The sequence below is a fragment of the Theropithecus gelada genome, chromosome 3 (assembly GCF_003255815.1).
Source record: "Theropithecus gelada isolate Dixy chromosome 3, Tgel_1.0, whole genome shotgun sequence".
Lineage (NCBI taxonomy): Eukaryota > Metazoa > Chordata > Mammalia > Primates > Cercopithecidae > Theropithecus > Theropithecus gelada.
Genome location: NC_037670.1, coordinates 120,706,931 through 120,733,405, shown reverse-complemented (window position 1 = coordinate 120,733,405; position 26,475 = coordinate 120,706,931). Strand labels below are relative to the sequence as shown.

At 33.4% G+C, this 26,475-nt stretch overlaps 1 protein-coding gene across 2 annotated transcripts in view; it reads right to left on the bottom strand.

Annotated features, from left to right (window-relative positions):
* SEMA3E (semaphorin 3E) overlaps window positions 1–26,475 on the bottom strand; it is a 292,189-nt gene that overhangs the window by 7,756 nt on the left and 257,958 nt on the right. For both annotated transcript variants that reach the window (XM_025381243.1, XM_025381244.1), the window contains exons 11-16: window positions 25,447–25,669; window positions 22,057–22,148; window positions 19,679–19,720; window positions 17,977–18,143; window positions 12,885–12,952; window positions 11,245–11,384 (exon numbers count right to left, since the gene is read on the bottom strand). In XM_025381243.1, the coding sequence (XP_025237028.1) occupies window positions 11,245–11,384; window positions 12,885–12,952; window positions 17,977–18,143; window positions 19,679–19,720; window positions 22,057–22,148; window positions 25,447–25,669 (732 nt within the window). The remainder of the gene's footprint in view (window positions 1–11,244; window positions 11,385–12,884; window positions 12,953–17,976; window positions 18,144–19,678; window positions 19,721–22,056; window positions 22,149–25,446; window positions 25,670–26,475) is intronic.

Here is a 26,475-nt window from a genome sequence, read left to right as displayed (position 1 = left end):
CTCCAACCTGGGCAACAAGAGCGAAGCTCCATATAGAAAAAAAAAAAGGAAGGAAAGAAAGAAAGAAAGAAAGAAAGAAAGAAAGAAAGAAAGAAAGAAGGAAAGAAAATTCAAATTTGAACAAGGCATTACCCTATAGCCCGAAGAAAGACAAAACTTAGAAAACAAGATAATAACAAATGTTGGTGAGCATGTGGGGAAACAGGAACCCACATGAACTGCTTTGGGAGTCTAGACGGTGCAGAAATTCTGAGAGCAAGCTGACAATAATTACAGAAATGAAGGATGTTGACAAATAACAATACAGAAACTTGCACTCAGATCTATAAGGGGTTATTTGCAGAGATGATTACTAAAGCTGTGATAGCAGGAGTTAATTACACTATGGATGTCCACATTTAGGAGAATTAAGGATGAATTAAGAGCAATGTATACATGCTATGGTATGTTAAGTAACAGTCAAGCAATGAAATAGAGACACAAACAGCAACAGGGATAAACTATAAAAACATAGTGTTGAGTTTACAAAGTAAGAAGGAGAATATAATCTATAACATAATACATTTACTTTAACAGTTCATGCATACTCAAATATTATATACCTGTTCAATTTGCAAACATAGTATTGGACTTACTCCAATCATTTCAACAGATGTATATGGGGAAACAAGGATGAAAGTAGAAAAAGGAGGTCCAGGAAAAACAAAGTCAAACGAGAAATTTGTATAAACCAATCATCACAATGTGCCATAAACTAAGTCGTATGATTAACTAAATTATGCATCTGAAGTGGAAACAAACAAACAAACAAACAAAAAACCAAGAGCCAGAAACAAGCAAGCAAAACAAAAAGAAAAAAACAAAATCTCCAGTTGTTTGTAATGATTAATGTGGTTTGACAACCAATAAACTAAGTTTGTTTATAAGATCTCTTCAAATCTAGTATACTATAATCATAGGATTTTAGAAATACTCTTCAAAATTAAATAAAGAGAAGTTTGTGATTAATGGTTTATTTAAAATTTTCATAGATAAGAATCTCAGAATGAAGAGAAATTAAGTTTAAAGAGGATGAAAGTAAAGACAATGTTTGAAAACAAAATTGCACAATATAAGGAACTGTGCAATGACTATAACTGAAGTAGAAATTCAATACTAAATTTCCTAGTAACCAAAAGACAGAAGAAAGTGTGATAAATTCTAAGATTTAAAATGTCCCTAAAATATATTTTTAAAATTACTCCTTATAATAAGTACATCTTTCCTGGCACTGAGACTTGAGAAAAATCTCTCTGCATGTTCTTATAAAAACAGAGGGAGGTTTCTAACAACAGCATCATAATAAATACATTTCCTTTAGGCAACATCTCAGTGTAGGGTGAAGAGACAATGCCTGAGAATGGTTCAATATTATAGCTATTCTGTGGAGTTAAAACAATGTAGTCCAGATATACAGTTCTATGCTGGGATATCTTCATACACATGCATATTTTTATGATCTGGAAGACCATATAAACTATAATCTATACTAGAACAAAAGGAACTTGCAAGTGAAGGGAATTGGTATTTTGGAGTATCTACTGTACATATGTGCATTGGACTTTCTGCATTACCATGTTATCCGGTTTAATCAGATGCACAAACCTAGAATGGTGTCAGTGGCATGAGACTTAGATCCATAACTGATATCATAGATCTAAGAGAAAACGTTTAATTTTGAAATATATTCAATATTCTCCTGGAAAATTAACAGAACAGTGTTCAGTTAAAAACTCTAGATTCATTCCTCTTCTTATGACCACAAGTTGTTTTATATTCTCCATTTATACAATAGGAACTCTGTCTCTGCCATTGTAAAAGGAAGAAACTTGAAATTAATGGACTAGCCTCCTAATTATTGCACAACTAAAAAAAATGAGATAAATGATATTATAAAAATACATTTGTCAAGGCTAAAAAACTAAATTCTGAATATTTACCTGTTGTAAAGAGTTGTTAGTATAGAAAGATGAGCACATTTTTTAAATAGACTGAAAAAGAACGTCAAAACTACTAAACAGATGGTTCAAATGAGGCAAGAGTTCATGCACTTTACATTATAAAAACAAGAAAAACAAAGAAATAATATTAATGTGGAACAAAAACTGATGCTTTCAGTGTCATGCATAAAGATAAAAATGTAAACTTATGGCTGGTTTTGATCCCTTGGAATTACTACCATAGGATAGCATTGGTAAAGGTAAGGAAAATATGAGTCATCTAACAAACAAAATGGTAAAATAAAAAGGAGATTTTACTTCATAATTCTCCTAGCTTCGATGACATAATCCAGTATTAAAAGTTGTAATTTGTGCACTCCATTTTTCATTGTTTCATTTTTGTAGAAGAAGCTGTCTCCAGAGTGCATTGAATTATCAATAAAATTATGTTTTATTTTAGACTATAGAAATTTAGCAAAGAGACAATGAACTCTAAGTTATGTGGAATGAGCTGCTCATTGAGAAGTTAACCATGGTTATTAGATTACTCAACAGCGTTTAACTGACTTTGGTGAATTTATTCTACCCTGTAGGTGGTCTGAAGGCAGAGTTGAAAAGTGCCAATTTTGGTACTGAGTAAAACAAAAAATTGAGAGCAAAGTGCAATTAAAGTTTAAGAGTTTTTATGTCAATATACATTCTTTTTTGCATTTATTACAATAAACATGCATATTTGTGCATTATGTAAGCAGTCTATGCATACAATTAACTATTTTAAAGTGACACATTTTATTTTTAAGACACACAAACACATATTTCCTCTTAAATAGAGAATCCACAATAAAAAGATCAATAATGATCACAGAAAAATTAATTATTTCATGCTTACCAAAGAGATCTACAAATTATAATGCTGGTCTTATGGGCCAGCAGTTTTCTTTTCTACCTTACGCCAGCCAGACATAGGCATAGATGTTAGTTTATGTGTCTTGAGATTGCCCCCAAATTCCCCTACAGGAGATTTGTGTAAATTTATTTAACTCACTCCTAGAACTCAATCTCATTTATTGTGTCTTTGGGATATACTTTGATTTTGTCAGCAAATGACTAAACTCCAAAAGAATGTATTTCAAGAAATTGATTTTCTTGAAAATCCATTGCAATGAAATTTTAGTTTTAGAACAAAGTGAGAGTTTTTGCACAAAAAGACTTTTTCCCAAAAAAATACAGCGGCATTTTTCACAACAATATTCATTTTATAGGACTTTACTGTTGTATGCATTTTTATTTGGGCCTTTAAATCAGGGATCAAAAACTTTTTCTGTAAAGAGCTATATAATGAATAATTTTGGCTTTGCAAGTCCTGTGGTCTCTGTTGTAGCTACTCAACTTTGTAGCTGTAGCCTAAAAACAGCCATAGACATTAGGTAAACAAATGGGTGTGGCAGTTTTCAAATACAATTTTATTTACGATAGCGGCAGAGGGCCAAATTTGGCCCCCACGTCTTTGGTTTTTCAGCTTCTGCTTTAAATAATTGTCAAGTTCAGAGGAACCTACTTTTTAAAAAAAAAATCTGGATTAAAAATAACACATTCCAAAGTCAGAACATTTAAAATGTGTATGAAACAGAACATTTAAAATGTGTAAAATGTGTATGAAGTGAAGAATTACGTACCAATCTTCCGAGTAGCTTGAAGAAACTACAGTTTTCTTTACTATAACTGAAATTACACACAATCACTAGTTAAATTTACATAAATAAAGCATATTTAATTTTTCCCTCATTTACTCAGTTTTAAAATGTAGTGCTTATCCATTTTATAGAAAGAGAAGTGCATACAGATATATTTCAACTATATCACCTTAACTATATGTCTTAACAAGAATGAATTTCTTCACTTAGGGATGTTATTCAGTATTAAAATTTTTGCAATTATTATGGAGGTTTATAAATTCAAGTATGTAGAATTGCAGAAATTGAGACTTCAAAACCAGGGTATAGTGGTGATTTGGCTATAATTTTAACAGTTTTGTCCTCTGCTATTACAGAAAAAATAATTTATACAACCTTCATAGAAGGAAGATTTAGGCTTGTATTTCAGATTAAAACTGTATGTGGAAATATATATAGCCACTGAATTTGACCTTTGGAACCGCTAAACTTAAATTCTGTTGATGAAATTACATTATCCACATAAATGAGCCATTTTATTTTCTCCTAATTTAGAGAATGAAGAGTCTCTGTTTTCCTTCTAAGAATTTACGCCTTAAATTTTGTCTGTGATTATATTCTCTCCCACATGTTCTTTATTTTGCTTCATCAACTAGTTGCACATTTCCTCTTTATAGCTACTTCCTTTCAACCTATAAACATGACCAAGTCACCTTTTTACTAAAAAGAAAACAAAACAAAATTTATTTCTACTCTTGTCTACCTTTGTGGATCTCTCTCTTTGGCATTCAAATATTTTGGTACAGTACACTAAACTAGCAGTTTCTGGTTCAACAGTACCATTCATTACTTAACCTGTTATTAGACGAATCCTGCCTTAATACCCCAATTAACACATTATCCCTGGAAACTTCGTCCTTGTTTTATGCATTGTTCAAAGAATATTGTTTAATATATATTATCCAATTCCTTTTTTCCTGGGTTTTATTACACCACACCTCCTAACTTCACTGTTTCTACTTATTTAAGTCATACCACTCTAGAGGTACTAACTAGTACCTAACTAGTATCTCTAGTATTTTGCACCATAACTAGTATTTTGTGCCATTTACTTAACTTTAGTAAATTAGCACAACCTTTATGAAAAACAATATAGAGATTTATCAAAGAACTAAAAATAGGATTACCATTCAATCTAGCAACCTCACTACTAGGAATGTACCCAAAGGGAAAGAACTCATTATATCAAAAAGATACCTGCATTCTTATGTTTATCACAGCATTATTCACAGCAGTAAAGATACGGAATCAACCTGAATGTCCATCAATGGATGATTGGATAAAGAAAATGTGGCATATATATGCTATGGAATACTTCTCAGCCATTAAAAACGAATGAAATAATGTCTTTCATAGCAACATGGGTGGAACTGGAGGACATTATCATAAGTGAAATGACTCAAACAGAAAGTCAACTACTGCACTCTCACTTATAAGTGGAAGCTAAACAGTGAGTACACTTGGACATAAGGAGTGGAATACTAGAGGCTGGAGACTCCAAAAGGTGGGAGGGTGAGAGGTAGGTGAGGATTGAAAAATTGCCTATTGGGTATAATGTTCACTATTTGGGTGATGGGTACACTAAAAGGTGAGACTCCACCACTATGCAATATATGCATGTAATAAATATGCACCTATAACCCCCAAATTTGTAAAAGTAATTTAAAAACTACTAGCTACCTCAGAGAAATTTTGTTAGTTTTAAGCAAGTTACTACATATAAAGCACTTAGAATAGCATGGCACATAGTAAGAACTAAATGAATGCTAACTCTAATTACAACTTATTTTCTATTTCTACTTTCTCTTTTTGAGTTTGTCTTCTAACTTTTCCTTAAATATGTGTTTTCCCCTTGCTTTTGGAGTTAGTTCACTTTGCTTTTTATTTCATCACTGTCTAAGGTAAGCTATACTAAAGGAGGCATCACTGCATTGTGTCTAAGGGCCTCAAATTAAAACCAGACTGTCCGGGCTCAAATGCAAACTGACCTCACAAGCTGTGTAATCTTAAGCAAGAAACTCAGTCTCTCTGTGCTTCAGTTTTTTAAATCTGTAAAGTAGAAACAATAAAAATATCTCCTTCATGGGACTATTGCAAGGATTAAAAATATTAATCATGCTTGGTACACAGTAAGTCATATTTAAGTACTGATTGTTGCTATATTGTTCTTACTTTTATTAATTCCTCTGAATTTGAATACTACATTTTTGCTGATATCTCTCCAACATCTCTTGCCAAGCCAAATCTTTCCATTGGGTTTTATATTCCTGAACATGGATACATAGCAGGACAGCTCCACCTGAATGATTTATAAGAGCTGCCAGTTCAACACAGCCAAAAATTAACTCAACAACTTTCTCCCAAACGTGTTTCTTCCCCTGTGTTACTGGAATCATGTTACTGTGCCATTAGCCACACAGACGCTCAGACAATAAACATGTGAATATTTTGTGATTGCTTCTCTTTTATCTCAAATATGAAATTCACTTAATATTATCTCATAAAAATTGAAACCTGTCTTCTCTCTTTCTACTAAAACTGTTCAGTTCATGTGGTACACATGTTTTTCAATGACTGTTGAAATATCATCCTAAATGTTCTTGACATTCTATTTATCTCCTAAGTCTGTGTGCCAGTTCCTGGAATAATTTGTGTACACAGTCAAGCTAAGTTGTTCTCATTGGCTTAGAGACAAACTGAAATGGATTCCTTGATCTGTGTACTCATTTTTGCATCCTCATTTCCAGTCATAATTTACATGTACCATATTGTTTTTCATCGTCATAACATAAGCTAACATTATTCTCTCTACTAATTACCCTCTATTTATCCTTTAAGATGTGGCTCAAATGTCTTCTCTGCCATGAATCTTTTCTCGATTGGTTATTATGCCATCTCCCTACCCAATCGCTTGGTTGAGACAATTTTCTTTTTGCTTGGTTTCAATAGAATCTTTAAGGAACATGTATAATTATCTGCTTGCACTCTTGTCTTTATTACAAGACTGTAAACGTCACAAAAGCTAAGACCGTGATTTATTCGTTGCCTATTAAAGTAGGCTCTGAGTAGATATTTATCGAGTTCAAAACACCAATTGCAGACAGTTAAACAGAAGAGAACAGAAGGTCCGAAATAGTATTCCATTTGAGATGTTAAACAGCCTTCACATTTCTTAATAGTGAAAAATATAGCAAAGCACATTGCTATAATGTGTATGAGGCAATTACTTGCAAATCATCTGGTCTTGAAGGCATGAACACATTAAGAGTTGTCTTTAAGCATGAAGATTTATAGTTAATACTGTGCGTTCCTATAACCTCAGTGACTACCTATTCCCACCTTTATCCCCACCCCAACCTGCTATAATCTTAATACAATAACCAAAACGATCGTTTAAAACACAAATGTTAATGGTGTCACAGCTCTGCTGAAAATACACAATGGTTTCCTTTTTAATTCAGAACACCAAAACCCTATGAAATGCTATAGGTCCCTGCATGAGCTTTTCCTTGACCTGACCTCTCTGATGCGTAGTCTATTAGTCTCCCTCGCTCACTAACCTCCAGCCACACTGTTCTTCAGTCAGCTGTTCTTTGAGTACATCACATATGCTCCTATCTCAAGGGTCTTAGCATCTGCTGTTCCCATTGTCCAGAAAGTTTTTATCTCATACTGTTACATGACCTATGCCCTCACTTTTTTCAGATTTTTTTTTCTAAATGTCACTTTTATGGTGACCTTCTTAGTGAGGCCTTCTATGGCCACCCTTTTAAAATTCCAACCTCTCCCTATAATTTAATCTCCCTTGTATTTTTTTCTTTATCATTACCTGATATATTTAATATCATTCTTTGTCATTATTGTTATTATTTTCTTTCCACGTTCTTCAGAATGTAAGTTCTATAAAACAGGACATAGTAAGGGCTTAATAAATAAATTCAAACAAATGAATAAAACATTTCTTTTTGTGAAAAAACACCCAACAAAATGAGATGGGGTACTCTGTATTTTATATCTACATAGGCTCAAACGGTGGCTCACATTTTCTTTGATATGGAAGTCATCTTGTACCACCAATAGGCATATAGTAGAAGCTTGAAAAGGCAATTCGAGAATGGAAATACAATGATGTCTATATTGTGTATGTTGTGTAACGATGGTTCCTGGCATCAGTGCTTAGATTGGGGATGGTTCAAATTAAGGGCAGGTTCTCTGACATCTAAGAATGGGGAGTAGTGCCTTTGTCATCAAGGCTGCAGCAACATGCTCCACTAAACTCCGACAAAGAAAAATCTATATAAGGATCAATCTGACATCAGGAACATTTTTTAGAAATTGAATCCCAGAACTTCTGCTATAAGCAGTTTTCCATTTGTTTTATGTTCCAAAGCATCTGAAGCTGTATTTAGAATTTTGATTTCAGAAGATTTTGTGTTTTAGCAGAAATTACAAAGACACCTGGATTTGAACCTACTTTACTAGCTGCAAGTAACCAGGGGAGTTATTAAATATCCTGTGCCTCAGTTACCTCATCTATAAACCAATTCTTTATAATAAAATGGTATATTCCATAAAATGCACATAGAACAGTCCTTGGTACTGTGGCAATGAATGTGAAAGAGCTCAGCTTTTGAGTTAGGAATACCTGAGTTCAAACGTCAGGTCTGTCCCTGACTTTGTGTATGAGCTATAACTCTCTGAGTTTTAGTTTCTGCATGTGTCAGATGAAGAATATCATGTCTAACATGCAGTTGTGAGATCTAGGAATAACCTGGTACCTACTCAGTTCCTGTGTGCAATAGGTACATATAAATAATAGCCTCAGTTGTCAATTCTGTTTATTAAGTGTCTTTTCTCTCAGGATATCATAATAATTGATGATATATATAGTATCTGATATATTTAATTTACATTTATAATTCATAGTAGCTTATTATTACTTCAGTATAATTAATAAGGTCTTCAGGCCAAGGGAAAATGCTCCCTATGAAGTATCTAGAAAAGTTGGCTTTCAATAAATACTTATAGAATTAATAAAATATATAGAGATTATGTTCCATTTGCTTTGTTTAAGAAAGCAGGAGTCTATAAAATGCCTATTTGAGAGAATCATTATAATCCAGAGTTTAGAAAGCAGATAATTGAGTTTGTAAGTGCTTTCTAACAATTCAGGTATGTTTCTAAAGATTAATTAAGTTTCTAAGTGCTTTCTAACAATTCAGGTATGTTTTAAAGATTAATTCAGTTTCTAAAGATTAATTTGGGCAAAAACTTTATCCACATGAGTATGTTGCTTCTGGATAACTCCAGCGGGCTGAGTTTCAATCTGAATAGACAGACATTACAGAATCAAAAATTTCAGTTAAATAAAAGGAAGATGTATATACTCTGTGGTCTGATAAATCAATGACTTCTCCTGGTTTGTAGCATCAGAGAGGAACCTTGATGAGCATCGTCAGGAGTACTTTATAAAGCATTTACCCAGGAGGTAAGAATTAACTAGGTGAAAATAAATATCCCTTAAAATGGTCTATATTTGATAAGAAAGTGATTTCCTATCAAAATAAAGATTTCATAAGCCATTATGTTTCACAAAAAAGAGACATATAAATGACAATAGTGCAAAAATTATTATTAAATAAAGAACTCACATGCAAAGTTATTCTGCTTTGTGTATACATCACGTATGTTCAGCCTTTAATAAAGTCAGAATTTTGTGTTTTGTCCTGTTTTATATTGTGAATAAATCAATCCATATATAGCTAGGTCCAAAAAAGCCAAGTATTAATAAGAGCTGATTATAACATAACTTTTAATGGGGAAATTTGAATGTAGTTGAAAATAGGTACTAAAAATTATAGGAATGGAGTAGTAGATTATATCAACAATATGAGAAAGAACCTTATAACTGAACATTGATGGATGCAGCATGTCAAATGATTTGGTAAAGATTTCCAAATGAGGCAGATTATGGTGAGTTCCAAATTAAAAACAGAACATACTGAGTAAGGAAAACCACTGATAAAAGAATTACTTCACTGTCTTCTGAAGCCATTCGGCTTGGAGGAACTATGGAATATTACCAGGTCCTTTTCTGCCAAGGGAATTATGAGGAATTTAAAAAGCCATTTCACCTCAGATTTGTGAAGTGGAAAATACTTTAATACTAAATCAACAATTTAACTCAGTGCAATATGCTATAACATTTTTGGACATGTGTTTATTCTTATGACATCATGAAGAAAATGTTCCTTTCCTGATTGCATTTCTATATTATTTCTAATAGCCTTTGTTAAGTTGAGGTGACTTTCTTTCTAAAACCTACCCAAAGAACCAAGGATTTACAAATTTAATTATCTCCCAGAATGTACTGTATGATTTTGAACTAAAAACATTTTAGGTTTTAAATTTCACCATAGGCTAGGAAAAAAGGAATAAAAAGTTCAAAGTGCTCCGCATTTGGAATCAATAATTTTGTGTTCCAATGAGAAATGTTTAATTTCCAGTGCCAAAATGAGGTGAAGCCTTCCATTGATTCACTCTCCGTCCAAAATGTACTTACTACCTCTTCTCTGTGACCTAAGGCAGGTCTCTAGAACTCATTTTCATTATTCAACTTGCAACCTTTTCTTTACCGAGGATCATTTTTCTATATTCAATATTCTTTCTCCCTCTAAAATATTCATTTTTTTTTCTACTTGCTATCTTTGTAATTCCACTTTTGTAAAACTGAGTTCAAAGCCCACATCACCAATGTGATCTGCTTTACCTGTCTGCTTTATGCCCTGGACCTCTTTATGCCCTGGACTCTTTCTATAGACAGCCCTTGACTCACATTCTTTTATCCAGTAACTGCCTCCTATTCTACACATGTGCTTTAAAGCTGCCTATCCTTCCATCTCTACAAGCATCCAAGTCATTCCTCTCCCATCATGCAGAAGATGATTACAGAAATACAATCGCCACCACTACAACTGCTAAAAAGGATGAAAGAGTGGGGGTCTTTCCTTTGTTCCCCACGATCAAGAACACTTATGTCAATGTCTCATATATGATTGAAAAGCTTTCTTACACAACGAGCTTAATGTTGCAGCTGTGTTGTTATTTTAATTCTATTATTATTCATATGACTAAGACATATGAGTTAATGAGAATTAAGTTTTGCTATTTCTCTACAACATTGCCTTGGGTGTCATGATTTAAGACTATCATTTTGACAACATGACCATAAAATAATGAGTTATAAGTACTTCTTTTAAAAATTCCTATTTCCAAGATCCAAATTAATGATTTCTATATATGTGTATAGCATATGTGTATTTATACAGTATATGTCTATAAAAACTCTATGTATATATATTTAAATTATTGTATGTATATAAATCACACATAATAAATAAAACTGACTTATTAAATAAGACAAGCATAGTACAACAGCTAACTTCATTTTTCAGCATCCAAATAAATCGTCTATTTACTGACCACACACTATATGCAAAACACTACGTTGTGAATGTGCAGCTATGAATTACCTCCTCTTTTCTTGTCTCCCGTCCTTTCTGTACAAACCAGATAACTTTTGCTTGTAAAGATCGTGGAGTACATTCCAGCAAAGTACTGTTGTTCTCTATGCCATAAGCCAGATGCTCTTCAGTCTTATCCAAAGCATCCCCTACAACAGGAACATTAATGCCATCTTTGAGACTTAGATTTTACAGGTAAATAAATTTTTCAAACATTATTTAGATCCCTGCAGTAACATGATTAACTCATTACTTATTGCTCATTTCTGTAAACGGTAATTTAAAGGAATTATTTAGAAAGAATGGCACACCAAAGTTTAGGCACGAAACAAGCAAGCAGGCTATGGGGTGGGAAAGAAGTAGGTAACTGAAAGTCTGGTTCCAAAGGACGGGATAGGATAGTCAAAGCAGTAAGAAGCATCAGTGTTAAACTCATGGAAAGTCTCTTCCCTTTATTGAGGGAAGAGAAAGGGAACACCAAAGCATAGGACAAAATTTGTGGTTACGAACAAAAGCAGAAACCAGAAATGCAGGCAAAATGCCACCACACAAACGTAAATGTGAATTATATCTTGACAAGGATTGCATTTATCTGGGTGTTGGGCTGCTGCAGTGAGAAGAGAATATGAGACTGAATCAGGGACTGTGTGAAACAGAGCTTGATTACAATCTGTGTTTTGGACCGGAAAGGCTCTTACTGGACTTGAACTCAAATTTGCATACAGGCAAGTACACTTAGCTGCAGTAGGGCATAAAAGCAAGCAGGATTACTCTCTTAAAAAAAAAAAGTCCTACTCAACTTCAGAACTGACCCCTAAACTTCCCTAAGATGAAGGTCCTTCTTTTCTTTTGCCAGTATTCCCAGAGGCTTGAGTCCTCCACTGAATCCTGAGTCAGCCTGGGGTCCAGCAAAGTGACGCTGGAGCACAGTCTCTGGCTCTGTGTATAGCCACCACTGGCTTCTTATTTATGGTGTCCCTTCTTATTACTACTTCCTAGTGAGCTTAGTGACACTAAATACAGCCTATTCAACAGTTACCACCATAATAGAAAGAGTCAGGAGAGAGTTAACAGAGAAGTTCTGTCTTAACTTCCTTACTTTTGCCTAAAGATAAAATTTCCTCAATTCCTTACCCATCAGATACCACCACTCTATCACCTTTCTTGAACCACCAACCCTAGCCCTAACCTTAGTCAACTTAGATAAAAGAGTAAAAGCTTTTTCACTTTATCTATCCCAAAGCTTAGTAGATGACTTGATAGAAGTAATACCAGTTGATAAAATCACCAGAAGCTACGTAACATGGTGAAGACAGTCCCCAGTATGAGATAAAGAGGTAAGTCATAAGAGTCACCGTGGCATCAATCACCTAAAGTATGCAGCATTCTTGTTCTAGGGTTTCGTTGTTTTAATAATTAGTTTAATAATGAAGCTTGGTGGTAGTACATATAATTTATTTTCCTAATCAGATAAAAATTAGATGTCATTTTTTCCAAATTTTAACTACATGTCAGAGAAAAAGAATACTTATTATATTGTTCTAGTATACATGAATCACAAAGAAAAAAGGACTCTATTTAAGAAGTTTGCAGTTTATATTCAATGTATTCTCTGAGTAACCCAGAACAATTGATTTTCTATGGATTACCAACAAACTGTTGTCCAAAGCACTGCTGAGCTGCATTTCCATGTCGAACATCTTGTCTCCGGAAACGCCTGAAAAAAAGTAAATGCATTTAGATGTTCATATTTTCAATTTTCCAGGCTTTAAAATGCAGCCAATTGCATTACATATACAAGTAGTATTCTGCTACTGAAAAAAAATGATCATTCATATGAAATAAGAATAAAATCCAAGTTTCATAGTTTTTCACATTTCCATTATATGTTCTTCAGTAGTTAAGATCTATGTTACCCTGTTCTTTATTTACATAATGTTGAATTCTGGAAACTCAAACAACAATGGAATATATTTCTCTTTACTTTTTGTTAAAAATTTAGTTCAACAAGAAATCTTCTAGTTTGAGAATGTCTTGAGTGGTAAAGTATTTGGGCAGAGAAAGACAATACTTTACTTCAAAAAGTAAATACTTTGAAAGTAAATACTTTACTTCAAAGTATTTATTGAGTACAAAACAGTTATTTTGAGTATAAAACTCCCATATGTAATAAAGTGCAAATGAAAAAGGTGTTAAAATCCAAATAGTTTGTTCTATAGTCATCATAATCAATTAGTACAAATAGAATTTCTAAAAATAAGAGATAAACTAATAATATACTGTAGTGAGCTTACTTTTATTCAGATGTAACATTGAGGAAGTACATGCCTTTATTCAATGTGATAGTGTGTTTTTCATGTTTAGCAGGATGTTGTGCATCTAGTGGGACTCAAGAAATATTAGTATATTCCCCCTCAATCTGCCTAGTATAATTAGAGTCATTTCTAGTATTTTTTTATTTCATAGATTGTTTAGATATATAACTGAAAAAAATACAATATTCTGTATCTCTGGAGAAACTCCAGAATATATATACACACACGCACACATATATATGTATAACATTATATATATAAAATTCCAGAATATATGTAATATACATATGTTTTGAATATATATAAAACATATGTATGTGCAATTCAAGAATATATATATGATATATACAATATAATGTTTTGAATATATATAAAAACATTAGCCGGGCATGGTGGCTCACGCCTGTAATCCCAGCACTTTGGGAGGCCAAGACGGGCGGATCACAAGGTCAGGAGTTCGAGGCCAGCCTGAGCAACATGGCTAAACCCCACCTCTACTAAAAATACAAAAATTAGCCGGGCGTGGTCGTGTGCATCTGTAATCCCAGCTATTCAGGAGACTGAGACAGGAGAATCGCCTGAAGCCGGGAGGTGAAGGTTGCAGTGAGCCAAGATTGTGCCACTGCACTCCAGCCTGGCAATGAAGCAAGACTCTATCTCAAAAAAAAAATATATATATATATAGATAGATAGATAGATAGATATAGATATGTATTTAAGTATATAATATAACATTATATATAAAGTGATTTAATATGTAAGCATTTTTTTGAGGAATTAAACAATGGGAATTATCATTAGTATTAATAGTATTGAAATTATAAAATCAAGAACTCTGGCATACTTAATTTAGCTCAGAGATTTAAATAGAAGTATTACATAAAGGTGGAAAATACCACTTGCCTCTCTAATTCATGGCATTTCTTCAAGACTGAGGGAAAAACAGAAGGCAAAGCAGAAGTTTTACCCTAGAGGGTGAGAGCATAGCTCCCAAAGTGACAATGAGATGCTTTAACCATATGCAATGATGAAATTTGGAAAAGTGAACCAGATTCAATTCCCAATACCACCACTAATGTTCTGTATGATCTTATGCATATTGCTTCCCTTTCCTGGCTCTTTGTGTCCTCCCGTGTAAAATAGAGGTGGCAAAATGACACCTAAAATCTACTTCAGTCTTTTTTTTTTTTTCATTTTAGGGTGTCCTTACTGTCTCTAAATAACAATAATAGAATGCTGTTTCAAGAGATCAAGTGCTTTCTCACACAGGAGTTCAGACCTTATTTAACAAATTAATAGATATTGAAAACTGGGGCAGATGAACATCTGCAATCAATTTTTGGAATTATGACCTGTATACAAAAGTACGTTTTAGTTTTAGTTTGTTTGCTTTTCTTAACGCAGAGATCGCTGATTAGAAAATCTTACCTAAAAACCTGAGATTTTACAAAGTTAATATTAGATCTGCCACATGTATCATTCTACTGAACTAGATTGAAAATAGAGCTTATGAAAAAACAACAAGCAAAAGTAGAAAGTTGCATGACTCTATATTGTTTTACACTAGCATGTACAACTATTATACAACTAATAGCAGATTTAGATGATAATTAAAATGCTGTTGTTAATCCCTCACTTTGTGGAGTATTGCTTCTATATTGAGAACCTGAAGCCTGATGAGCAATAATGAATAATGGATAGGAATAAAATCAATGAAATGAGAAATGGCTTACACTTTGCAGAGATGGTGTTGTATAAAGATTATTATACAAGTGATATGAGGATAAGGAAGCTACAATCAAATAATTCTAGATAAGCAAGGTCAAGAACTGAGTGCAAAAATATTGCTGAAAGTTATTGGAAACATACATTTAAAAAGAAAGATATCTCATTTTCCAGCAAAGTTTCAGTTCATTTTATACTATCCCAGTATAGTTGTCCTTTATTTCAGTATAGATATACACACACACGTATATATATTACATATACATATATCAGTGTGTGTATATATATGTAATATATACATATATACACACAAATATATGTGTATATTATATATGTGTATACATATATGGAAAAGTTTCAGAAAGGTTGAACAAAGTTGCTTTCATTCTCAACGTTGCGTATTATTCTTACATCTCTAGTCTCTTAGAAATTTTTAAAGAGAACACTGGAAATAGACAAAATACAAGAGCAAGGGGAAGAAAAAGATTCTAGCATTATAAATCCTAGTGTATTTTGGAAGATCATTTTAAACAAGTGGTCTGGATTGTGAATTAATGTTTTTCCCCTGTTGACTCATTTTCACTCTGTGAGCAGAGAAGTATTTATTTTAATGACCAGTTTTCAATTTCTGCTTCTATTCAGGTCTTAAGCAAGAACGATCTGCTATAAAAGCAGGCTATTTTACCTTCATGTGTTGAAACTTATCCAAAAATTCTCCCCCGGGGTGAGTGATGGTTCAAAAGAATTTGACACCACTGAAAGATCTCCATTACATGTCACTGAACTGAACTAATTCATTTACGAGCACGGCTTCTGATTCCAGCATTTCGTGCCTTCCTATCTACTATTTTTCTCATTCACTTGACTTTTTCTAAGTAACCCTTTTTGTCTCCCACATCTACTGTATTATCAAGCTTAGGACTGTACACTGTTAAAAGATGCACCATATAAAACAATTAACTATGGAAACTGCTCAATTAAAATTCATTATCACTACTGCATGCCTAACACAAAACCCTGTCATTCATAAGCATTTGGTGCAAGGCTTGTAAACATTTTTATTGTTGCTGATGACAATAAAATAATTAATACTGTTATTTGTGGTTAAATTCACGTTCTACCCTCATATTCTTCTATTTCACTCCCGACCCATGGTACTGTGTGCTTGTTTTTAAGCATTCTATTTCTTTGTATAGAAAATTAATTCCCTTTAACTGGAATCTTCTTATATCTCTACCTTCAAGATTAAGCTCAAAAGTGAGATTATTTTGAGAATTAAATAAAGTATTATACGCATTGCTCTCAATCGAGTACCTCATCCATAGTAAGTGCAGAATAGCAAGCTACTACTATTATTATTTACAATTCCATTCTTCACTTTAGGTTCCAATTTCCTTTAGGCAAGAGGTTATGCTTGTTTCTTCATATCCCTTGCACATAGTACAGTAATTGGCTTAATAGGCGAATACACTCCACTCATGATTGATATTTTCAAATAATTACATGACTATATTCTTCAAGAATTGTTTTCAACCAACAACAAACACTTCTGCAAAATCAATTAATTTGCTCAATTCTTTAATACAATTGGTAAATATAGTTAAAAATGTCCTCTTGAAGCATAATTTTACTATCTGCTTATTATATCATTTTAAAAAATACTCATTGGAGTATTAATTTAGCTCAAGTAAAATTAACAAAATTTGAATTAGTGAAGTTTTAATGAGATTCTACTATATATTTGAACATATAAAACAAGAACTACACTAAATTGGGTTAAATTATATTCTGAAAAAGGTTTACAGAAAAGTAACTCAAAGTTAAATAATAAAAATAATTGAAATTAATACAAACTGTTTTTCAGTAGGAAAACTACCTATACTTCTATTGCTTGCTTTATTTTGTCTTTGGTCATTTTATCGCAAGAAAGAAACTGCTTATTCTGTGAGAAATAATAATACTTTTTTCCTGAGGTATTTCCACAAAGAATGCACAACTCTATACGGCTTGACTGAAGAGATATCCTTATTCTTCAAAAGACTTAACTGAACCTCAAGATCTCTGCTTAAAGAATCCTGGGATTTACCTTCTGTAGGAAATGGCAATGACCTCACAGAATTGTAGACCTTGGAGTTTGGAGGTCTTTAAGTACCTTTCATTTGTGTTGAATTAAATCACACATTTCATTAATTATACAGGTCATGCATTTGCCTAGGAGTTAAAATATTCACTTTCAAAATTAAATAAATGAAGACCAGCTGGTAGAGAGGACATGGGGCAAATGCAGGATGTATTTTAGAAATTTCTTTATTTATTTTCCTTTTAAGTCTTTGAATCTCTCATGTGCGGTGGCTTGCCATTTCCACATTTTAAGTTTATCTGAACTCGTTTCATGTGTTGCAGCAGAAGTTTCAAAAGAGGGAAGAACTGACTCAAACCTGGGTGAAAAAATGGAAGGTCAACAGCATGTTCAGCTCCAGTCTCTGTATACAATAATTAATACAGATATTTTCTGGAAAACTTCAAGTTTTCAAAGTTTCTATTATGAACAAAATATAACTATGATGATTTATTTAAATAAAAAGAGCATGGTTATTTTTCATGGAATGTGTGGGGGGAAAAAAAGAGCAAAAAAAAAAAAAAAAAAAGCATTAGGGTTTTCCTAAGCAAGGGAAATAGTTCATCAGGTATCATATCTCACCTTTTCGCATGCGTGCCAGTTGGGTAGTACCGGGAACAGGATATGCCATCCCAGGCACAGTAAGGGTCTCGAGCCAGGCAGCAGTCAGCACAAGCACTTCCATACATGTCACAGTGATGGAATCTGACTTGAGCCACGGCAGAAGCAGATCCAATATACAGCTGTTGCTACAGAAATCAGAAAGAGGTCACTAGCAGAAATGGACAACACTTTCACTGAACTGTTACACCTAGTTTTCACATTTATACACAATCACCTCAGAAAAAATTCACTTAAATTTAATTCACTTAAATCAGCAGTTTCAGGAGTTTGAGACCAGCCTGCTCAACATGGCAAAACCCTGTCTCTACTAAAAATACAAAAAATTAGCTGGGCATGGTGGCAGGTGCCTGTAATCTCAGCTACTCTGGAGGTTGAGGCAGGAGAATTGCTTGAACCTAGGATGTGGAGGTGGAACCTGGAAGACAAGAGAGAAACTCCGTCTAAAAAAAAAAAAATTATAGCAGTTGTTCAATATAGATTAATAGAGTATTTATACTTTCATTTCTCTAATATTTGAGAAACACTCATAGACATAAATGCAGGAGCACCAAAATTGCTAGACTGAACTTGACAAGAACTCAAGAAGCTGTGTTCATTATCTTGCATTATCCAACACTGTGGATCTTCCTTTAAAGATCTATAGAAACTGCCCGGCTCAGTGGCTTATGTCTGTAATCCCAACACTTTGGGAGGCTAATTGCTTGAGCCCAGGAGTTTGAGACCAGCCTGGGCAACATGGCAAAACCCTGTCTCTACAAAAACTACAAAAATTACAAAAATTAGCTGGTAGTATGTGCCCATGGTCTCAGCTACTCAGGAGGCTGGCATGGAAGGATGACCTGAGCCTGGGGAGGTCGAGTCTACAGTGAGCTATAATTGCACCACTGAACTCCAGCCTAGTGACACAGTGAGACCTTATCTCGAAAACAGAAAACAAATCTATAGAAAGAATTAATAAGAGATTTGGAAAGCAAATAGTCTTTTAAATATTGACATATAACATTTAGAAGAGTGACGTATATATCTCTCTATTTACAGAACAAGTAGCTGAACATTTAGTATCATATCTTTCCTTTTGCCTGAACATGGAGGATTATTTATAAATAAATTTGAGAAAATATATGCAACAACTGTTTCTAAAGAAGTTTACACCAAACTGATTTCAATGAAGTGGAAAGGAGGTGTGTTTCCTTGCACACTCTTGGATTATCATTGTTACCATTGTTAATGAAAAACATTAGTGAAAAATAACCAGGGAATAAAGTGCTATCATGATTGTAGAAGTAAAACTACTCTCATCTTCCTTTCTATAGAGATGGAAAATGAAGGCATGTATTAAATGTAAATCATGATATACTTTTGTCAGAATCAATCAATGGACATAAAGTTTCAATCGAACAAGATTAATAAGGTTTGAAGGTCTACAATATAACACTGTACCTAGAGCCATTAAACATGTATTGTATACTTAATATTTTGTTAACAGGGTAGATCACATGTTAAAAATTCTTACTACAATAAAATAAAGTAATAAAAGAAAAATAAAACTGTAATAAGTCCATATTTAAGCACATGAACTAATGTTCTCATATCCTTTGACCTTAGCTTACATATAGAACACACACACCTACACACACACATACACACATAGACAACTTACTCGCTTTGAAGAGATCTCCATAGAAATAATAGGAACTGGATCCTGAAATTTTTAAAAAGGTTTCGTTTTTAAGAAAATAATATAAAAACATTTACCTTAATATGGTTGTAAATTCCTGAAATTACATTACTTATATAAATGGTTCTGTGTTAAGTACTGTATAGCTTTCATTTTAGTAAATCAATAAGCAAATACAATTAAAATACAGCTTTAAAACTTTTTTCTAATGGGGTGGGCAGATATGCAGATGAGAAGAGCAGCAGGCAATCTAATCAGCTTACTGTTTGTCTCTGGAATACGGTTTTTGAATTTGCGTTTGAATATTACTTGTGCTTTGGAAACTCAAGTATCTTTAAATAAATATAAAGTCAGAATGTTCTATTAAAGTAATTGAATCATTAAAATGGAACCACTATGTCTTTCAATAGGTGTTATTGCTAATAAACCAGGTGATCTTAAACATTTCAACCCAAACCTAAACAAAATATTTTTCTGTTGGAGTGATCATGGTGAATCACAATTAACCCAGGATTCTTTGAACAGGATGAATAACCTGATTTTCTTAGAACTGCACCAGAGGAAGGACAATTTATACCATAGCTTTGAGAACCAATATGTTGTTTTAGGATTGTTAAGTAAGGGTAGTGCATCCCCAAGGAGCACAATAAACTCAGATCAGCTGTGCAAGTGGCAAACCACAGGGCAGGTGAAATCCACTCTGGGGATGATTACCCTTTGAAGAGCTGGTTGTTAAAAGGGAACATTTGATCCTCTATGTCAGTGTTTTCTTAATTTTTTTTTAATTTTAAACTACAGAATCTTTATGCTTTCATACATTCATTCATGTATTCATCCAGGCAACAATGTTTCTTAAGAGTTTACATGAACAAAACACTGTGGTGAGTGAATATTAAACATATTTCATTTTATAACACGAAATGAAATCTTATGTAGAGTCCCAGAGTGCTAAATAAACAAAAGCATAGCTGCTCTGGTTGATATAGGATGGTGGTTAGCTTTGGGTGTGGCTCTAGGGCATCCATGTTCTAGTACAGCAAAGGCAAAATGTACTGCTTTTCATTTATAAAATCTTTCACATCTACCCATTATAAAAATATATAGCCAATCCTTGTTATTCACAGATTCTGTGAATTTGCAAATTAGCCTACTTACTAAAATTAATTGTAACCCCGATATCAAGACATCCTGTGTTTTTCACTCATGGACACATGCATGCTCAGAGCAGCAAAAAATTTGAGTCACAGGACATGCACATTCCCAGCTGAGATGAAACAAGCTGTCACTCTTGCCTTCTTGTTTCAACTTTCATGGTGTAAATAAGTATCTTTTTCATGGAGTATGTAGTGCCAAAGTTTTCACATCTCTGTGCTTTTTGTTGGTGTTTTGTTTTTTAAAATGGTCCCCAAACATAGTGCTGAAGTGCTGTTTAATATTTCTAAACTCAAAAAAGCTGTGCTGTGCCTTAACGTTGAAAACTCTTTCCTTAGATAAGCTTCATTCAGGCATGGATTATAGTGCTGTTGGCTGTGAGTTCAATGTTAGTCCATCAGCAATATATATTAAATAAGGTGTCTTTAAACACAAACACACATAACAGAAGGTTACGTATTGATCTGTTGATAATTATGTTACAATTAGAAATTTGCTGGAACATAACCCCTTATTTCCCATGGGAGCAGTGGTCAGTATTCAGTAGTTCAGTGTTATAACAACTTTAAAGACCAAAACTGCTGCAAATGATGTGACCTGATATATGTGTGTGTGTGTGTGTGTGTGTGTGTGTGTGTATAAGTGCATATTTGTTTATATATACATGCACACATATATATGTGCATACACACATACACATATATATACACACACATGCATCTATGTATGTTAGTGTATCTGAATATGTAATTGTTTTTTCATATCTTTTTTTATCATTTTCTATTGTTTTTCTTTTTTAGTAAATTCTTTGTATAATTAATGCACTTAATAAAAAGCAGTATGCTTATCTTGCCACAGTGTTCACAATATGAAAATGTATTATTATTTTTTGTCAGTATTGATTGTACATTTCTAAAAAATGTGACTGTAATACTGGCTCTGAAAATTTATATGTAGTATAAATGTTATTTCTTTATAGTCACAGTTTATTCACTGAAATTCTTTCCATGCTAGGTAAATATTGATCTCTCAGTTGAAAAGTCTGTAACAATCAAATACATGCACTAGAATTCGAAATAATTCTTCACTTATATTAGCTGTGAATCCACAACACACCTGTTAGGAAAAAGAAAATGGACATAGTATCTTTCCTATTTATATCTCACTTGTAATGCATAAATTTGGTCTGTATTTTTCACTCTAAATACCTTGAATATCTGAAGTTCTTCTAGAATTACTTCTTCCATTGATTCCATTTCTTGGTTGTAAATTGTGATTACTTTCAGCACAATTCCATTATCTGTAAGAAAACAAAACAAGAAATAAACTAGAATCTATGTCACAGTCTGGTTTTCAAATAATTAAAAAACATGTAGCTGGCTAGGTGCGGTGGCTCATGCCTGTAATCACTGTGGGAGGCCGACACGGGTGTATCTTTTGAGGTCAGGAGTTCGAGACTAGCCTGGCCAACATGGCAAAACCCTGTCTCTACTAAAAAAAAAAAAAAAAAAAAAAAATTAGTCAGGCATAGTGGTGGGCGCCTATAATCCCAGCTACTCAGGAGGCTGAGGCAGGAGAATCGCTTGAACCTGGGAAGCAGAGGTTGCAGTGAGCAAGATCATGCCACTGCACTACAGCCTGGGAGACAGAGAAGCCTTCATCTAAAAAAAAAAAAAGTAGCGACTATAAATTCAGATAAGATTTGACATCCAGATGCATGAAACATTTTTATCACTGTCAGTTTAAAACAATATGACTACTTATAAACTCATATTTTTAATTAGCAAAATTAATTTTATATGCCTGACCAAAAAATAAGAGGAAATAACGATTTTTCCAAATAGTTTGATCCAAAAATCCAATCATAGATTCAAAAATCAAAATGTCTTTTGGAATTAATAAAACATAAGAGAGATGCCAAATTATTCTAGCTACTTTTTCTGTGACGCATGATGAAGAAATTTTTTTTACTGAAAGCTACATTCATGGTACAAAACTATACCTTAGGGAATATTCCAAGCAACACACCGTGAAACTCACCATGTATATAAAACATACACATACATGCAATCACACACAGTTTTGGCAAGAAAAAAATCCAAGTATACACCAATGAGAGAAGTGTTTGCACCAATCATTTAGTCTCCATAATTATCATTTGTATTTGTATTTCAAAATTCCATCTCATTTTTATCATTCCTGATATTCTGAACTTGTTCCTTCCTATAAACATTTTAACAAAACATTAATTTGCCGATAGAAATAATTTAGTATAATGCTAGAGATAATTTAGAAAAAATAATCACTTTTTGCATATTTATCATACTATTTCAGCAGTTTGTTGAAATATCAAGTTTTATGGATGAGTTCATAAAACTGGATTATAATTAAGCATATAACAGTTACCTGTATTGTACACTACCCAAAGGAAGCAAAAAATTGTCATCATTTTAAAAACTAAGCACACATATTAAATACTTGACAATTATGTTAGGCAAAAAGCAAAGATGAGACTCAAATGATTAATTCGCAATTAGTGATTTTCTAATAAGAACCATATATGTATTGTATCAAAGCCGGTGTCTAGTAAATATTGGACAAAGTAACCATTATTTGTGGGACTTTTCGATGTTGTCCCCATTTTACATTCATCAGACATGTTCTTTTTTCTGAAAATCTGTGGTTCAATATGATGATACCTTTGAATTAAACATGGTGTATATGGCAGAACGAATATGTTTGATACTTCTGAAATTCTCTGGAATCACTTTGATCAATATGACAAGCAAGTATTTCTAAAAACATTCGTGGACTGTTATATATGACTTCTGCTTTCCAGGGCATTTAAAAATAACATATTAGGTTGGTGCAAAAGTTATTGCGGTTTTTGCCATTAAAGTAACAGCAAAAGACCGAAATTACTTTTATAGCAAACTAATATTTTAATTACTTTTATCAAATATTAGTATTGATTATGCAACTGTAAAAAATTTTGTTGGAAGTCACTATGAGTGAGTTTATGACCAATTAATTTCAAGTTTGCTGAAGAAATCTGATGGCATGTTAATCTTGAACTCACAGTGCAGAGCACATTGTTAACATTAACTTCCTGAAATGAATGAACAAAATACAGCCCGTACCAGGAATCAATTTCTAAGAATAAGATAGATGTTTTCTTGCTTAAATCTTTGGTTTAAAAAACAAAAGGATGGCCGGGCATGGTGGCTTATGCCTGTCATCCCAGCACTTTGGGAGGCCAAGGCAGGTGGATCACCTGAGGTCAGGAGTTCGAGACCAGCCTCACGAAAGTGGAGAAGCCCCTGTCTCTATTAAAAGTACAAAATTAGGCGGGCATGGTGGCACATGCCTGTAATCCCAGCTACTCGGGAGGCTGAGGCAGGAAAATCTCTTGAGCCTGGGAGGCAGAGGCTGCGGTGAGACGAGATCGTGCCATTGCACTCCAGCCTGGGCAACGGAGCAGGACTCTGACTCAAGAAAAAACAAACAAACAAGCAACAACAACAACAACCAGCAACAAAAGCCACAAAAAACAAAACAAAAATGAAAACAAAAGGATTGTTGGAGAAGCCCAAGCACCAACATTAATATTAATATTACATCCTGTTTCCTGATCCAGGCTTATGCCAATATCTCTTCAGAATTATGTATCTATGATTAAAGTCATGTGTGATAGAATGCTCACTTCTCTAAAGATGATCAACTACTGTAGCAATTACTATGCTGAATAAAAAGAAAGACAATGAAAGAAAGAAAGAATCATTTTAAACACTTTAAAAATGACTATAGGATTTTAAAACACTTCAAAGAATTTGCTACATACTACTCTGGAGGCTGAAAAATTTCAAGTTCTCTTCTACACGTTAGATCTAATGTATGGGTTGATTGAAATTACAAATTTATTTGAAAATATCACTTTTGGTATATTTATCATACTTTGTTTTATTAATGCAGGATATTATGAGTAACATTTGGCTTGCTTGGTACAAATGGTTGATCTTGACATGGACTCATAAGAATTGCTGTGTTTAGAGATTTAGGTGAAGTTATTGTCCCAAGTTCCAAGTTGTTCACAAAATCTCCAGGACTCACTGATCAAAGTCAGTAATGGAGCCAGGAACCTAACAGAACTATTCTTGCTATGACACTCTGCTTCCACTATGAGGACTTCTATTTGGAACCAACTTTGTTCATTAACATCTATTATTCATTTCTTTACTTATTCATTTATTCATATGCATGAAGTATTGATTATGTATAAGGAATTATGTGCTATGCAAGCCCCAAATCCTCTCTTTGGCAGCTTCAATATTTCTCACATCTGAAAAAAACCACATTTTTGTTGGTCAAACCATGACCCTTCTGACAATGAAAGTGGTAATATTCTCAGACAATTGGCCTAACCTCTTAATATTGCAGTCACATGAGGTCTCTATTTCAATCTGTCTCATTTTGGATTAGGAGTGTGAAATGGTTAATGGATGGACAGATTTGTTGATAGGTGCTTTTAGAAATACTATTAAACTTATTGAATTTAAAGGTCGATTTAAACGTCTCTGAGTACTTTCTCATCTCTTTACCTGTCCCAATAAATAAGACATCATATTGGCCATCCTCAGCTTCCACTCGATCCACTGCTATTTGTTTCAGGTTATATTTTCCATCTGTTTTTACCAATATTGGTTTTTTATGGGCAGGTTTTATGGCCTGGTACATTAGTGGATGACTTCTTGCAAATCGGATGGCATCGTCGGGATAGTCCTTGGTAGTTCCGTATCTCCCTCCATTTACTTTGCTGGCACACTGAAAAACAAGTGAATTACATAATTCTTTTTGCCTTACACCTAAAGAGAAAATTTATAATCAACCACGAGAAGAATCAGAAAAATTGAAGATGTCAAATTAGTCAATTGTTCATTTGGAAATATATAGTAATCATATATTTTTCTTTTTTTTAACTTTTATTTTAGGTCCAGAGGTACATGTCCAGATTTCTTACATAGGTAAACTCATGTCACGGGGGTTTGTTGTACAGATTATTTAGTCACCCAGGCACAAAGCCTAGTTCCCAACAGTTCTTTTTTTCTGATCCTCTCCTTCCTCCCACCCTTTGACTGCAAGCAGGCCCCAGTGTCTCTTATTTCCCTCTTTATGTCCATGTGAGTAACTATACATTTTTCATCACAGAAATTGAATCTTCCTCGGAAATTGGAAAGACTAAATTTTTGCAAACATGCAGCATTAGAAATACAGAGAAACTAGAGGAATTCTGGAAAAGTTAGTTATAGTTAATATCAAGACTTTGGGGATGGTCAAAATGTTTGGGGATGGTCAAAACATCATAAATAAATCATTTTCTCTGTTTTTGAAATTTGCTTTTTGTAATAAGTTACATTTTGGAGGGAAACAATCTATTGTTCATACAAAGAGAAGAAATCTCTTTGCTGTGCAGAAACTTCTCTCTAACTAAGGATCACAACTGTACAAAATAGCTTTACCACTATTGAGTCTATGATAATATGATGAGTGATGGTTCTGATTGGCTCACTGACTATAGAATTTTAGTGGTTCAACATAAAAACCTATTCAGATATTATCACTGTTAATTA